The sequence below is a fragment of the Syngnathus scovelli genome, chromosome 16 (genome assembly GCF_024217435.2).
Source record: "Syngnathus scovelli strain Florida chromosome 16, RoL_Ssco_1.2, whole genome shotgun sequence".
Lineage (NCBI taxonomy): Eukaryota > Metazoa > Chordata > Actinopteri > Syngnathiformes > Syngnathidae > Syngnathus > Syngnathus scovelli.
The window spans coordinates 5486778-5504286 of NC_090862.1; the positions used below are offsets into that span (position 1 = coordinate 5486778).

Here is a 17509-nt window from a genome sequence, read left to right on the forward strand (position 1 = left end):
AAAATAACTCTGTCAGGACGAGATAAATTGGCTTTATCTATGAGGCAATTTCAAAGTCAGTGGAGCGTCATAAATGTCCACAATAGCCCAATTAAGAAAAAGTTGTCCAAGAAAAAATGACTTATCATGCATTACGAAAAGACTTTTTAGCTGCAATTCCTCATTGAAAGAACTCATTTTACCTCAAATAATGGGAATAATTTGTTCCGGGGTCAAATTGTGGACATGAAAAAGCTGCATAGGCAATTTTTTTTGTAGGCACCGATATCAGTTTCATATTACACCCGATTAGTAACTACAGGCCTGATGTGAATTTCGGGAATTGCCATTTTTGCTTCCATATTTGTGAAGGAAGATCTGCTGCTAGTTGCGTCTGTTGACATATTTCCACTGTAAACTTTGTGAGGCTCATCATCTGTCAGATGCAAAGAAGAAGCAGCACCGAAGCGCAGCGACACATAATTTAGTTGTATAATGTCACAGTTTTTTTTTTTTTTTTTTGCTGAGTGTGCAGAAAAACGCTGTCAGCTCTCAGTGTTGAGGGCCTCGCTGAGATCCTCTAATCTCCGCAATAGCAAGAAAGTTTTGAAATATTCTTGAAGGTGTTTCATTTCCACAGGGGGGCCTGGCAAGGTTGCTGATTCTCGTCGGTTGATTTGAATTTAAAGAGGACTGATTTATAGTGAATCACCAAGGGAGTGGATTCTCTGGAAGCAGCTGGCGCTTTAGCGGCGATTAAGTGGATGTGAATATGGTGCACACGCAAGCACGACGAGACGGATTTGGGATGGGGACGCACAGTGGACGTACAGTAAGGTGTTTTTGTGATTTGCATAAGAGCGGAACAAAGAGGCTGGGGTGGGTGTATGTGTGTGTGAATGCAGAGAGAAATGGTAGCAAGTGTGAAGACAGGCTGAGAGTGCCTCTCAAGCAACACTGGCGCTCATCAATATGCACATAATTGCTCTTCAGCTTCAGCGAGTCCCACCGGCTGTTAATTGTTTTGTGCAGCTCTATTATGGAGACCACTTTAAGCTACTGTAAGCTTGACCATCTCTGAGCGAACAGGATCAGAAATGCTGAGATGTACGCAAACTTTATATCACTGGATGGCAACAATGTTTGTTTAGCATAGTTCGGTTGTGTTTAACTTTGAAGTACAATATGTTTGTAATTAGTCTTGGAGCTGTTCACTTTTCAATATTTAGATTTTTTTAGTGTGCAATGGTGCAAAAAATTGTGTGTCTGTGTTGGCTTCCAAAGCCAATGCTATTTTGGAGTTAATATTTTAATTTTAAAAAGGAATACAAATTAACAGATATTTTTTCCCTGCACAAAACAAGCCCAAAAATTGGCTTGTCATCTTGACCCATCATGGTTGATTCTGACTCACCCAGAAATAATTTTCACCCCAGTTAGGGGTCGCCAGTGCAAGTCCCTTATGTGATGTTTGGCACAGTTGGATGCCCTTCTTGTCACAAATTGAATCAGTGCCTCAACATTTTGTCCAAATAAAAAAAAAAGCACTTTGTGCTCACTTGAGATGCATCACTTGACCAACATCTCTCCTGTGATGACGTCAGAGGATTGTGGAAGTATGCATAAGTGAGTGAGCATCACCAGAAGAAGCACTTCCAGGACTACGATGAAGGAGGAAGGTGGACTTCTGTGGACTTGGAGCGTCCAGTTTTACTGGGATTCTTTTTAAGACACTCCAGTGGACCACACATTTGCAGCACAGTCGTGGAGGAGGAGGAGGATGGTGATGATGAAGATGAGCTGTCGGAGGACGGGTCCAATGGAGCGTCATGCAGAACCTTGAGCCCCCATGGAGACATGGCACAGCGGTTCCTCTCGTCCGCCTTCATGCTGACCGTCTCGCTGTCGTGCACCTACCTGTGTTACACGATCATCTTCGGCCGCACCACCGTTATCTCGGGCCGGGCGTACGAGGGGAACCGATGCCCGCCGAACCCCAACGCGTCCGGGAAGAAACTTCTCGCCCAGTCGGAGCAGTGTGCCCGGCTGCGGGGGGTCCGCGCCGCCGCCGCCGCTGCAGCAGCCCAGCCCGGTGCTGCCGGATCTCCTGTTGTTCCTCCCTCTCCTCCGTCTCGCTGGATGAGGAACGCAAGTTTGGCGCAAAGATACGGCAATAAAAAACTCCCAGGCGTCTTAATAGTGGGAGTGAAGAAAGGAGGAACCAGGGCGGTGCTGGAGTTCATTCGGATCCATCCAGATGTGCGCGCGCTCGGAACCGAGCCGCATTTTTTCGACCGCAACTATGACCGAGGACTGGACTGGTACAGGTGGGTAAGACCAAGACAACTTTTTAGCGTTTAAATATTCATTTGCTTTATGCTTAAATTTGTGCCGAATACATTTATTCGTCGCAAATTTGCATAGATTATTACAAGTGCATACTTTTGTTCCTTTGCTTAACATACTGTAATGCTGCGTTTGGGAAAACCTGGGAAATTGGTGTGACTTACAGTCAAATTTTCTATTTGGGAAGTCCGTGTCTTGGAATGTTGACACATTTGACGTCAGTTTACAAGGAAAATAGAACAGAAAACAATTTGGGTGGAATACAATTGATAAGAATAAAACAGATATTTTATCGTCATTGTATGCTGCACGAAAATGGTGTGCAAATCCAAGTGTGTAAGAATAAAAAAATAGAATTAAAAAATGAATCATAAAGCTATGAATTATGCAGTATGAATCGCAGAAAGGCACAATAATGTTCCGTGTAAAAGTTGCATAAAATAATTATATCAATCATGTACGCCTTGTGAATTTTCAGTAAGTCCAACGCCCCTCAAGTTGTTGCTGCATTTAAGAAAATTGGGAAAAAGCCACTTTTGTGCCAAATTTGTTTTGACCATCATATCCACAGTAAAGTAAAACCTCAATTCATCCACAATTTTGAATTGTTCCTATTAAATGTGAAACATGGATGTCCATATGCATATTTCTTGTTAAACTCGTCTCTCTCTCTCGCTCTCTCTGAACAGTGGAATGAGACTCTGGCGCAGGGGCGTGCAAAAGGGGGGGCAAAGCATTGGTAGTCGCCCCGTTGACCGATGGGCATAGTCAAAGCATTGGTAGTCGCCCCGTTGACCGATGGGCATAGTCATTCAGACGGCTGATATAATGATATATTGAAGACCAAATGGGAAAATGTCTGAAAAGCATCCGTATAGATACCAGATTTAGTTTTAAAGTTTAATATTACCCCTCTAACATGCTTTAAACACATTTTTTCTTAAAAAATTAACATTTAAAACCACTTTTTGATACATTTCTTTTTCCACTTTCTCACTGCTCGATTTGTGAACTTAAACAGATATGAAAAATATCATTTTCTCCGACACACCGCAGCTAGCTTAATGCTAACATACTGTAAAATGGGAAATTTAGAATGCAGGCTAAAGGAAATTTGATCTTACAATTATTCTAAATCTAAAACATAAATTCTGTTTGTGGGAACATGTGATGGTTTTGAAGGAACTGCATTTTATTTTTGTTAGTCACTCGCCGAGCATGTTTACAATTCCGAGTGAAGACCGTCAGCCGCATATGAGTGCGCAGACTACAAACAACTGCGCTCAAACATTCTGAGCGTCATGTTTCATTATGTTTGATGCTCGGAAGTGTGTGTGCTAGCCAGTCTTCTGGAAAATGTACCACAGAGCAACATGAACAAGTGAAATGTTGAAGGCTAGAGTGGTGATGTTTATGCAAAAAAAAAAAAAATCTGTGACAGCCATCAGGAGTCCAAATGAATCGTTCGGCAAGTGACGCGTTTGTGGTTTGACGGCGTTGTCTACTCAAATCCATTTTAATTGACACTTTAATCTCAGAGTCTCTCAGCATCTCTGCTTGATGAATGACTCACTTAATCAATTACCAAAAAATGTCAGCCTTTGATTTTCTCTCAACTGCAATTTCTTTTTCTTTTGATTTCATTCTTGACCTCTGGGTCAAGTGTACTGACTCAATACACATTAATCACGGTATGATTCATTGCAATCACATTGTAGCTCACTCCAGTTACAATAAAACTCTCTTTATAACATCACTTCGTTCACGGTAACATTCACTCATTTATAATAAAATACGACTCACTCCAATAACAATATGAACCACCTCAATTGCAGTACGATTCATTTGAATCACGAGTGATTCAGCTCAATCTCGATACAGTTAATAGTCCAATTTGATTTACTGTCGTTATGATGCGATATGATTCACTCCTAATACGATTCACTACAAATGCAAAACAATTGTTGTCCATACGATTCCCTGCAATCACGCCATAATTCATGGCAGTAGTGATACGATTCATTTGGCGAACGATACGACTCAGTTGCGATATGATTCACTCCAGTTTTTACGATTCAGTCCAATCATGATTCGATTCGTGATCATAGTTCGCTCCACTTACAATTCAATCCGTTCCCGATATGGTTCACTGCAATCACGATACATTTCACTTCACTTATGATGAAATACCTATTCACTCCAATTGCAATATAAGATGAATCACTTCAGTTGCAGTTCACTGTAAATACAGCACAATTCACTTCAGTTATGATAGTCAAATCAATTCAAATAAGATGACATTTTCCTCCACTTCTATGATACGATTCGCTTCAATTATGAGATAATAAGAGCATCATGTCTTTGATTACACCTACTTCACCTTTGCTCACCGCTCCGGTTAATGATGCCAAATCATGATGTGATGTGCACTTCGCCTGAACGAGAACCATCCCACTTTCTGTCCGTCAAGCTTTTTCGGACGACTCCCCCCCCGCCAGATATCCCTGTCTCCCCGAGCCAATTAACAAGGACCCCGGTGAGAATTTGTTGCCGTGGTCCAGGCTCATACAAGTTTTTTTTTTTCCAGAGTGAAATCAATACAACTGAGCGAGAGATGCCCTTTAAAGTCTCAGCGTTGTAGTTTGATATTTGGTTTTAGAAAATTTGATCAAATGCGATTGTTTGAATTTTACGAGTTTGACTCGGTTATGTCGTTACGATTTGATGCGGAATATGCCGCTCAGGCCGATTCTCATTTTTGGTACCGGCTGTTAACGTGACAGCATTTAAAATGGCTTCGATTCAGAGTCTTATTGCTCAAGGAGAGTAAATGTCAGTCATTTCCCTCTGCGCTGCAAACCATGAATAATTGTTATTCCAAAGTAAAGGCCTCCGGTTGAAAAAGGAGCATTTCAAGGTCAAGTGTGTTGTGCTCCTTTTTGGGTTCTACTTTTTCCTTTCCCTTTTTTTTTTTTTAGTCTGAGCTGAACCCTCCACAGTAGCAAAGTCTTGCATTTGATTCATGACCGGATGTCTTTACAGCTCTAATTTTAGAGTAATACTTTAATAATGGAGCAGTTCTCGACTTGCTATCTGTCATATCGGGAAAAGAGGAAGATGCCTCTTTGTCTTTTTTTTTTCCCCCCTCCCTTTTACGAGGTGCAGCAACTGAGACTTAATGAGAATCACTCAAGTTGAAGACATTTCCCCTCCGTGTTCAAGCTTAGCTTTATTCCGTTCACGCTGTGTCAGATTTTTGGGGCATTTTGGGACAAATGGGACGTGATTCCGACTCCATTTGGACTGCCTGAGTGTTAAAAAACTGTGACATCTGTATTTTCCTGGTGGGCACTTGTGTCGTTCTCAGTTTTTGGTAGACATGGCTGCATAACTTCAAGTATTCATGCCAAAAAAAAACAAAAAAAAAAAACAATGACATCCCTTAAGACCTTGCCCTAGATTTGACTACTTAGTAGTTGAAGATCTCGAGAGACCGGACAGCCTTGATTTCGTTGCTGCAGGCCTGCATATTGTTTAATGGGCATCATTATTATTACTTACGCAGATAAATAGTTGTTGTCCAGAATGAGACAAAGGATATTATTTCCATTTTGATTCAACGCAAAAGAATCTGGGGGACAATTTGTCCACACACTCGTGTTATCAGTCACTCTTTTGCACCAGACTTGTCTTTGTCCTTTTTTTTTTGTGTGATTCTTCTTTAATCATCTGAACGATCCCCAAAGCCTTCTGATTGGTTTCTTTTTAGTTTTGAAAGTTTAGTTACAAAAGTTAATCTGAAAATAATATATTTACAAAGCTAATGCTAGCAGTCCCTCTCAATTTACTTAGGTGTTAGCATTAAGCTAGCAGGGCTTTCAAATCATTTTTAATATGCTAACTTTATTTATATGTGAGCGCGTTTTGTTTTAAATTCTCTTAGAAAGATAGATAAGATATATTTCTTTTATATTTGTCCATGGAGGCATTCCTATGTCCCAATATATTTGTCAACACAGTGTGTGTACTAATTAGCCAAACAATCGCCATGTTGTTTCTTGTTATTCCAGTGATGCTGCACTCTGCGGCGTTACCGCAGCATAGGAGGGAGTCCTTGCTACTTTGAATTAAAAGACATGGGTGTTGTCTTCCTCCGTAACGATGTAGCTGTGTCCCAACGGGAAACGAGCGTGAACCCCGAGACCTCTCCCTTCGCTAGCGCACCCGCAGCAGGCTAGATAAATCGTGGAGCGACACAGCCGCCGGGCCCTCTCCGAGGTCGCTTTAGTAGTGAGCGCTCATTAAGCGAGGTAGCAGCAGGCGCTGTGTTCCGCTCTTGACCCAAAGTACCTGTGGAAGAACCTTCTCCAAGGCCACGTGTTGTTATTAGCTACTTCTCGCTTAGCGTTGAATCAAACTCGGTAGAGGTGAGCAATTCTCTGCTGGTCTACGTCAAGGTCCTTCGAATGTGCTGGTAACTTTTAGTAGCGGCGTTTCGAGTTTAACCAATCAGATTTTAAATTTGCCTTAAAATAGTGTCAGTACCACCCGGTTGGCCTCTCACCCCGTGTTAGCTCAGGTGAGCTCCAGCTCAGCCTGCACAGGATAAGCAGATAAGACGCTGTACGATGTATCGTAAATTGGAACATTGCACTTTTAGAGTTTAGATTCTGAGAGAAGAGAATGATATCACTCAACTATTAAGGACAGAACATCTTGGATTGCTTTTTTTTTTCCCCCTGACTCACAAGGTCAAACAAAGTGTGGAAGACTCACACACTTGCACAAATCCAATGCCAGAGGTGAATTAACGTATTTGAAGGCATTACATTGTGTACCCGAGGAGCTGTCTCCAAGTAAACATGCCTCCCTTTCTAACAGATTGTCCAAATCTCATTAAATGCAACGCACATAGTGTCGAGAGAACACATTGTAAAAAATAATGCCACTATTAACAACCCTCCCATCTAATGGCTCACTCAATGGGAACTATTAATTATTGATAATACTTGATGTACGATTGTATAGCATCTCATTAATAATTTAACACTAATTAAAGTTTTTAAGCAGGTGAGTACACTGTACGCAATTACGGCACCGTTCGAGCGTTTTGGAGCAGAAGCGCAGTCTCTGTGTTAACAGTATCGAACGCATTATCCTCACCTTGCTCGGGTTCATTTTCTCAGAGTCATTAAAATGTCACCGCAGAGCCTCCTAATGCATCTTGACTTAAACTTTAATTCACCGTGTGTGTGTGCGCGTGTGTGATATTAATATATTATATATGTACGTGTGTACAAATATAATACCAGTGCAGCACAATACGGTAGTGTGTTTCGAAGTAACCTGTCAGTGTTGCACTATTTAAAGACACCACCATCTGCGACCTTTCACACCGTCAGCCCGATTGTGTGTGCGCCTTGACAGCTCGCACCTTCCACACCCCAGTTGCAATCGTCACCAAAAAACGTGATCTGTGAAAAAAGGCCCGCGAGTTGCCGTTTGTTCTGGAAAAAAAAGGACTGCGTTCTCATGAAAGATTAATTGTTTGCTCTCTGGCCCCGAGGCTCCGGGGCCCCCGACGACTCGGAATGAATAAAGCAGAACGGATCGATAGCGGTGAGACTTAGAGGTAACCTATGGCTGGAGTTTGAAAGGTTAGCTCTTAATCGAAGCCTGCCCACACTCATAATGAAGAAATGTCATCTTTAATCATCCGCACGTTGAAGTACAGTGCTGTGAGAAATTGCGAAACAATTCTTTGGCGCGTTCTGGTGCCGGGAGCCAACCTATTACTTTTACAGTGATCACAACCTGATGTCGTTCAAAGTCGTCATGTTTCGGTATTTGTCGTCATTTACAGTATGTACTGTATCCTATTCAAAAAGTTTGGGCTGATTGAATTTCAGGTTTTGTTCTGTTTCCCCCTCAAGGGGCCTCATGCCACGAACTTTGGAAAGTCAGATCACATTGGAGAAGACCCCCAGCTACTTTGTCACCAGGGAGGCACCTCGCCGCATCTCCAGCATGTCCCAACAGATCAAGCTGATCGTGGTGGTACGCAACCCAGTCACCAGAGCCATCTCGGACTACACGCAGACTCTGTCCAAGAAGCCCGACATCCCCACGTTTGAGGAGCTGGCCTTTAAGAACCGGAGCCTGGGCGTGGTGGACACCTCGTGGAACGCCATCCGCATCGGCATGTACATCCTGCACCTGGAGAACTGGCTACGCTACTTCCGCCTCACGCAGATGCATTTTGTCAGCGGCGAACGGCTCATCACGGACCCGGCGGGCGAGATGGGCCGCGTTCAGGACTTCCTGGGACTCAAGCGGATCATCTCGGACAAGCACTTCTACTTCAACAGGACCAAGGGCTTCCCGTGTCTGAAGAAGCCGGAGAGCAGCGGGCAGCCTCGATGCTTGGGCAAGTCCAAGGGCAGGACTCACGTCCAAATCGAGCAGGAGGTCATCGAACAGCTGCAGGAGTTTTATAGACCCTTCAACGTCAAGTTCTTCGAAACGGTCGGACAGGACTTCAAGTGGGATTGAACACAAAAACCAGACTTGGGTCCTTGAAATTTTGTCTTGGAACCACTTTAAGGAAGCTGCTTGACAACATGAGCTCATCCAAAGACTGGATTCATCACGGACATAGCAGGAAGTTGTAAAAAAATGAAGGCTTGGAATATTTATGGAAGACATTTGGAAAAAATAGACATGACGGTATTCACAGGAACCATTTTGAACCACACCGTGAGATTGAATGTGTGATGTACAAACACAAAGGTTCTATGCGCTTAAATCCAAATATTATTTTTAAATTTCAGCTCCAAAAGTGGTTGCATCCCAAAAAATCGGAAATACCAAAATAATCAGGTGATGCTACACATTTAATCAGTTGGTTGACGATCACCCAAACCCTTGGTGAAAATATTGTTCAAGGTGTTGATTATCGAAAAAAAAAAATCCCCAAATCAAATCAAGTGCAGTTGCCCCACACATGTAAATCACATGAATAAATTATCGAAGAAGCTGCATTAATTCTTCAAGGCCTCTGTCGTGTTAGCGCTTCACGCCCATGCGAACGGCGCCGCTTAAATATTCATAAGCTCCGATTGCTTTCCGACGCGCTCGGAATGCACCCGTGCTTTTCCCTGTCGGTGCATCAACAACCCCAAAAATAAAACGATTTTGTCCATTAGTAAATTTGTTTAAATGAAAGCAAGATAAAAAAATAAATGTTTGCTGTTTACCGGACTTTGAATTCCTACTTGATGCTTGATTGATTATGTCTGTCCGCCGATATCAATTGATTTCAGAATCGGACACAAAATGGGCTGAGTAGTTTGCCTCCACTAAACATATCGATCGGCCAAAAATTCTCATTTCGATTTTTCTCCTTTTTAACTTTTTGATTGACAGGTCAATCGCGTTAGGCGTCTGTGTCTCGCCCAGCCGTCAGCGGCAGACGCGTCGTGTTTGGCAACTTTATCTCGCCTCGGTTAATTATATTTTTTCCCCTCACGTCTCCCTGCCAACCTCGGAAAGCTGGAGGCTTTATGATATTACACTCGCAAAGTTTGGCTGATGTGATACTTTCCATTTGACAAGTGATAAAAACCTGCTCGGCACAACAATTTTGTTGCAATCTTGTATGCTCGTGGTTTTCATTTGCTTATTAATGCGAGCATTAGTTTGTCATGTAATCACAAACGAGATATATGCAAGTGAGACTTCCAGTAATGAATGCAGAACCGATTGGAGGAAAGGCGATCAGCGAGATGATAGTCCAACTTGTCACGACATCCTCTCAGGTTTTAGCATTTCCATTATGACTTTTCTTCTTCTCCTTCTAGAGAAAATGGGTTCAATCCAAACGCTGTCGCCGTTCCCTGTCAGTCAGTGTTGACCTCAGAATTAACATATTCATGTTTCGCGACTTCTCCGTGGAATTATTGCAGCTCAAAATCTACAGTGAGGTACAAACTAATGAGATCCGATGCCAGGAATGTTTTAGTCATGATTATTATTCTGGTTGCAGTTTGAAGTGGTGAAGAAATCTATCTATATATATATATATATTATAAATTATTAGAGCGGATTCGTCTCCTGTTTGAACTCATTACATTTCAGACAACTTGGCACACTTCAAATGGCAGCAAAAATGAAACAAAGAAAAGACGGCAAGAGAGAAAAGTCCCGTGTCTCGTCATGCGTTCGGCAGAGACGACTGGATAGCAACAAAAGGATGTAAGTTGTGCAGTGTTGAAATTGATTTTATTAAAGATTTTTATAACATTTAAAACAGGGCAGTTTTGGTGACGGAGTGACTCAGGGATCCTAACCCAGCCCTCAAATCTTTTGGGATTGTTAAAATAGCATTTGGGGATGGGGGTAAAACAATTAGTTTTTGCAAATATATCTACCCAGGTGATCATGCAGTCACGGAAAAAAATGTTCGACCACCTCAAGGACCCCTACCTGAAATTCCAGGGATCACACCATACTCAAATCATAAGCATCCATGATAGATGAATGAGGCTAAATTGCAAATATATTTGCACGTTTAATGTCAGCTGGGCATGGTGTCCAAGTTCAATCATTTGGAGGATTCATTTTCAAAAAGGCGGTTCGGCAGCTTTAATACACAGTTGATTTCAATCAGCGCTCTTGTGTTGTCAAAGGGACCAACTCAAGTATGAATTTGTTGCCACTCATTGGGATGAAAGATGAATCATTGGGCCCAGCCAAAACAGCCGCTCTTAAACTGGAGCTCGTTGCTGCAAAAGTGTTGGGGTGTTTTTATTTTTATGGCTAAAGGTACTTCAAGGGCCTCATCAAGTCGTGTCGACACTTGGGGAAAAAAAGTTGTTTTGAAGAGCTGCGTGAAGTTTGTTTATTATGCGAGATTCATTTTGCTTTGAAAGTCAATTCAAGGTTTTCGTTGGAGAGTTTCGAAAATGAGCGGTTCCTCGACGTAATGGCGAGGTCGTGGAGTTTGCCCGTCTTCAAATTTGGAATTCAGACACATTGACTGTACAGCTGTCGGATAGAAGGGACACTAAACACGCCTATGTGGGTGAGTTTTATATTTACCGTATTGGCCCGAATATAAGACGACCCTGATTATAAGACGACACCCTCTTTTTCAAGACTCTAGTTTGAAAACACTTTTTGAACACCAAATTTAATTTTTTATACAGAAAATAATTACATTTTTCAGTCTTATTTCAATGCATAAAACACCGTCTTATATTCGGGCCAGTACGGTATTTACTTTTATTTGACTATTACAATTCTAACTCTCACTTTTGTGTAACAGGTTCAAATTTACAAAGTAGGCTCTAGAAACCTCCTTTTCCCATCTCTTTCAATGCTTAATGTCCATTATGGCCATTAAAGGGTGAGTAGTTTTACTTTATTTTAGTTTTATATGTCTTTATTACACAGTTTTAACTTTTTTTTACGCTTGTATGACAGCTAAAAAATGAAAAAAAAGCTCCCTCTTGACCCAATCATCATCATGAAAGTGTGAGTATTTTTTTATTATTATTAAATGATTCTGCAATATGAAATGATCAGACATTTTAATAATTTTTCGGAATTTTGAATTGAACATTGACAATAACGTGAACATGATGGAAAAAAGCTAGCGGACCTTAACATGGTCATATAAAGTGCTGACAAGAAACATTAAATCCAAGCCAGAGGTTGATGGGGGGGGGAAATGTTTCTCTCCCTTCCAGCTAAGAAAACATTAAAAAGAAAATAAAGGTGCGCAATCGGTGTGAAAGGAGATGATTCATGGGGCCGGAATCAACGCAGCGGCTCTTGTTAAATGTTCTGCAAACCCGCCGTGGCCTTTCCAACTCTCCCCCCTCCCCTCACCCCAAAGTCTGTCATGCGTTCTTGCGCCGCATCTTCGGCCAACACTCCCGAGACGGAACGATATGTCAGAACTTCAGCCCCGCGTGGTTCATCACTGAAAAGGTCACTTAGAGCCTCGCGCGGACGACCTGAGCAGCATCCGAAAAAAGAGCTTGACTCTTTGGAGGCCAGACTTTGTTTTGATGAAGATTCTCACTAGTGTGTGTTGATTAAATGACCTCATGAGGAACAAATGGCGACTAAAATACGTGACTAGCTAGTTTTCTCGTTAGCATTGTGTGCTATTATTTATAGTAGCGAGAGCAAAGGCTTGTAAACAGTAAATCTCCCTGCTGCCATTGCGGCTAATGAGCTGTGTTAGTTTAACTCTCCCTTTGCCCGCAGCAGCCACTCACCATAATGAGCAATAATTACCGGAACAGCACATACATAATTGGCGTTGTGATAACATTTTTTTTTCCCCACATGCATGCACAATGCACTTTAATTGGTTTCAGCGAGTCGTTTTGTACTAATGTTATGTGGAGGCCCGCCGGTCGTTTACATTACAATGCTCATCGCTGCCTCCTATTGATTGCTTCTGAAATGATTCTAGAAGTATTAAATGGTTTCAAATGTCAGCTGTTCACATTTGCGATTTTTAGACTTGGAAGATAAGACAATCTTCCACCTGCAAACAACCCCAGCCTTGGTCCAGTCCAAAAGCGGTGTGCTATTGACTTGATTTTCCCAGCATTGATATTACAAGCACACGTCGAGCAGGTTGTTTGAAACGCTTCTAAGCACAGCCTGAAGGCGGAATGTTCTTTGAACGCCGCAGATCAACCCGTCTCCAGAGATGGGGAACGACGGCGCTTATGCCGGCTCGCGTTTGAAGCGCCCCTGAAAGCTGTTCCTTTTTCAAACATTGCTGATTCCCGCAAACGTCGCGTGACCGCCGCAGTGCACGACCGCGAAGACATGCAGGTGGATTTCGAGGACAGTGACGGAAAAAATTTCGACACATGTAGACAGGAAATATAATACGATTCAGTCATGTATTCTTCGTCTTCTGCGTTGCGTGGCTAATATTAGTGCTGTTCTGATGAGCTGAGAGAGGAGCTGAGCTTTTTAATGAATGCTGTCTGCCTCCTGGTGGCCAAAGCGGGCAGCACAATTGTTGCAGTGCTAGAAAATTTTGTTTTGCATTGCATGAGGCTAACAGTGGGGGAAATTTGTGAAGGACAGTTGGAAATTATTAAAATAATGGTCGCTTTAAACAAAAATGCAAGACATTGTCTTTTCAAGCAAAAGTCCTTGAAACCTTTTTTTTTATCTACTCTTGGGTACCAAATTGCATGTTGCTAAGTAAAAAGTTGCTTCAGGGTTGTTTCATCCTTGTAACTAATGAAGAGATGTTTTTTTTTTTTTTTTTTAAAAGCAGACCTTGCACTTTCATTGTTTCACTCCATCAAAAGTTTGTCTAATTACACGACGTGAGTACTTGGTAGAGAGCACATTGCTTTGAGCCGACGTGTCCAAGTGGATCATCGTCAACGTGTCTTATTAATAAGTTATTACAAAGCATGAAGCCGCTTTTTGATGTTCAAAATAGCCTGCAGAAGGACATTGTCATTTTTTATCTTATTTTTTTTTTTATAAAAGATTATAAGCTGTGCATGATTGACTGTTTGCTAATCATTGCAGCTGTCTGCAGACTTTGATAACAAATAGCAAAAGATGGAGGAGTTGATCGACTCACAAACCTGGCAATAAATTCAAATAAAGACCAAGTGCAGCAAAATGACATTGTGAACTTTACGCTAACTTATGCAAATGTAAGTCTGATTCCTGCAAGCTGCTTCATTAGCGCCTTTGACCTTTTCGGGTTAAAATTGTACTAAATAAAAAAAGCAGCATGTAGTTATTGAATTCCCCAGATTATGTAGGCCTGTGGCGACTGCATTTAAAATGTGCAAATCGTTTAAAGTCATTTCGCCGCGTTTATTGTCGCGCACCTCATTAGCATTCATTTGTGCTCCTTGCGCTCGGGAGCTCATTAGCATGCTAACGGTAATCTTTTGGCCCTTTGTGCTCTCCCTGACAGACTTGTGTAAATAAATAGCCGCAATTAAACATAAACCGCTTTGAACTAGCCTCTCTGGCTCCCCTGAGTCATGGTTTATATTAGCCTCGTTTATATTTTTGGATTAGAAAATAGCTTTTATATTTACCTATGCATTTGGAGTTCAAATTCAATAATTGTGGCATGTTAGCTCCTAGCAACAAAACAATGAAGTTTATTTTGGCAACTAAGCAACATAATTCCAAAAAGAAATGTGACCAAATTGTAAAGGGGTAATCGCTAGCTAGCAGGGCCATCTGTTCAACATTTAATTAGCTAGCTTGAAAGTTCATTCGTTAGTTGATGGGTAGTTAGCAAAATGGTCGGTGCATTGATTAGTTGTAACTTGTAACCTGTGAATAAAGAGAAACAGACCACATAAACATTTTTCAAAAACTTCCTTTGGTTTCTTTTGTGAGTAAACACCATTGATTTATGATTCAATTAACTCCTCGCCAAACAATCCAAAATGAGGTTTTCATGTGGAGCTCTGAAGCAAGGATGATGTCTTTGAGTTCCCAAATTCATACGGTTTTGAATATCCCGAAAGATACTATAAATCATGTGTAAAGCCTCTCTGTGACATTCCCACGTTGACCGCCACACTCTTTTCGTCTTTATTATATCGACACGGTGGCTGTCTGAGCTGACAGAAGATCCATCAGTAGAGTTACAGGCACCACTACCGGAGCCGCCCCCTGTGACTAAATGGAGATTAATTACGGAGACGCTCGGTGTGTTGAGACAGGAAATCATGCGCTAGCAGTGAAGGCCTTGCTGGCCCTGACCATCCACCACTGGGGAGAACCACCTGTCACATTGCGTAATGAACCGTAACGGCCATTTTGATGTGTGAAGCATGGTGGCGTACAGGACCGCCTCCGTGCTCACACCACGGGTAGAAACAGCGATGGGCAGCTGGCAGCTGCAAATGCTTTCACACGGCCAACAATGTGAAACATGCTAATTTGTTCCGAGCAAAAAAAGCCAGGCAAATGTTTGGAAAACAGTGATTAAAGTTTAGTGAACAAATGTCCCATTATAACGAAAGTTTTGGCTCTCGATAAAATGCGCTTTTGCCATGTTATGCTAGCTAGCCAAATGGCTAACAAAATAACTAACAATTGAATCTGTGTGCTAGCTAACTCGCGTGCAAATTACCGTATTTTACAGACTACAAGGTGTACCTAAAAACCAAAAATTTTCTCAGTCTTATAGTCTGGTGTGCTTTATAGTCCGGAAAATACGGTAATCTGCAACTAGCAAACTAACCAACCAATTAAATGACAGTATGAACATATTAGTTTCCTTTTTTTTTCAGTTTGGTCGAAGCCGTTTGCAGTTGTCACCGAAAAGAAGAAGCCATAGAAAGTCAACAGTCTCAAGAAGGTAAAAAGTTGCCAAGGTTGCCACATTCATATTTTACGTCCTTTTTTTTTTTCTACTTTCTTGTTATTCTCTTGTAAGATCCCTTAAGGGAAGTGAAGAAAAAAAAAAGATGAGTTGGAGATAATTTATGATATTCGTTGTCTGGCAATGAGGCTGTTTAATAAAGTGCAAGCTTACACGGCAGCCTGCTCTTAACTGTGATTCATTACGGAGCCGGCATGAAAATAAAAGAGGCGCCGAACCACCACTCGCAACAAATTGCCTTCGCATTTGACTTGAATAAATCCGTTATTGAAACTTATTCAACATATTTTAGCTAGAGAAAGAACCTGTTAAAATTAGGGGCAGATTCGGTTGAAGGTGGCAATCTACTGTAGTGGTGCCTTGATTTGCAAGATTTGTATCTATAGTGAAAAAAAACTATATATTCCGCCTTTATTATTAAATACTGACTTTCTCCTTAAAAAAATGTCATAGGAATTTGATTTCACCCCAGCTTTGGACACCACGTGAACTGTTTACTTCATGCAGCCTCCTTTTTTTATTATTTTTTTATTTAGCCGTTAATTAAAAATGCATGAAAGGAGACTTTTAAGGCCCTTGCAAACTTCATACACAGTAAAGCCCCCCCCCCCCCCCCCCCCACCAACCCCCCGCTATGTTTTATTCATTACCGTGTTTCCTTACATCATAATTATAGCTGTGGACTTAAAGAGCTTGCCTTCGAGTCACAGCCGACATTTCCCTGGGGAGCCTTCCTCCGAGGGCTTCTTCTTCTTCTTCTTCTTCACCTCTCTTTTACAGCTCAGCTCAAATGAGCTCTTTAAGACGCTCGTTAGGTCGAACATCATTTTGCATCCTCACTCAAAAATCTTCTCACCCCGTCTCCAGTCAATTTGTTTCCAACGCCCTTGACAATCATGGTTTTGTGGTTCACTTGAAAATACAATGATATCCAGTTTAGTCATTGTGTCGAGGAAGAAGCATTACTAGACGCCATGTTTCCCAACTTTCTTCCAACATAATTTTGAATTGCCATACGTGTATCCTACAGCTAAACTAGTTGGCACCCGTTAAACTTGGAGTGGGCGGTCCAGCGGGCCTGACCTGAGCTGGCCGGGTGGTGGAGTCTTCAAATTGGAGACGACTCATTAGTCACCTTTTTCTCCCCGGCATTGAGAAGTTTCTTTGAAATGGACGACTGGCCGTCCAAAGTGGTCGTTTTGCCCCTCCGAGCGAGGCTCTCACTGTTAATTCATGCCACCGGGCTTCATTGTTATGCTCGGAATGTGACAGGGGTCTCTCCTTCCTGTTAATTAGTCGAGCTGATACGATGGATTTCTTGTTTTTTTTTCGAGGCTGCCACGAGCATGACACAAGGCCATTAGGTGGCAGAGAGCACTGTCTTTTGCCGCAAAAGCTAGAATAAAACGAGCAGTTAACGACATTCTAGTGTCAAGGGAATGGTGTGTAAAAGAGGGCAGAGAGACACATGCTTCACATGCTTAAGGACAGTTCGGCTTTTGTGTACGGGCAGCGGACCCTTACCAGGCCTTATTTTCGGAAATGGTGCATAATCAAAATAGGATTCTGTTTCTAATGTTGTGTTTTTCCTAATTAAGAATTTATTCTATTTTGTGAATATTTTTTAACTATATAGAAATATATTTTATTTTTTTTTAAATAATTTTGGCCTAATTTATATGGATTTTTTTTAAGGCAGATTCTGATAGTTGGCAGAATAAAATTCTGGTAACCGATTAATCAACCGATTAATTTAAAGTAAATAAAATAACCTCT

The 17509-nt window shown here is 41.7% G+C and overlaps 1 protein-coding gene across 1 annotated transcript; it reads left to right on the forward strand.

Annotated features, from left to right (window-relative positions):
* Positions 1 to 1613: 1613 nt before the first annotated feature.
* On the forward strand, positions 1614 to 9585 carry hs3st2 (heparan sulfate (glucosamine) 3-O-sulfotransferase 2). The gene is made up of 2 exons (XM_049745582.2): positions 1614 to 2306; positions 8259 to 9585. The coding sequence occupies exons 1-2, from the start codon at positions 1837 to 1839 to the stop codon at positions 8875 to 8877; spliced, it is 1089 nt and encodes a 362-aa protein (XP_049601539.1). The 5' UTR covers positions 1614 to 1836; the 3' UTR covers positions 8878 to 9585.
* The last annotated feature ends 7924 nt before the right edge of the window (positions 9586 to 17509 follow it).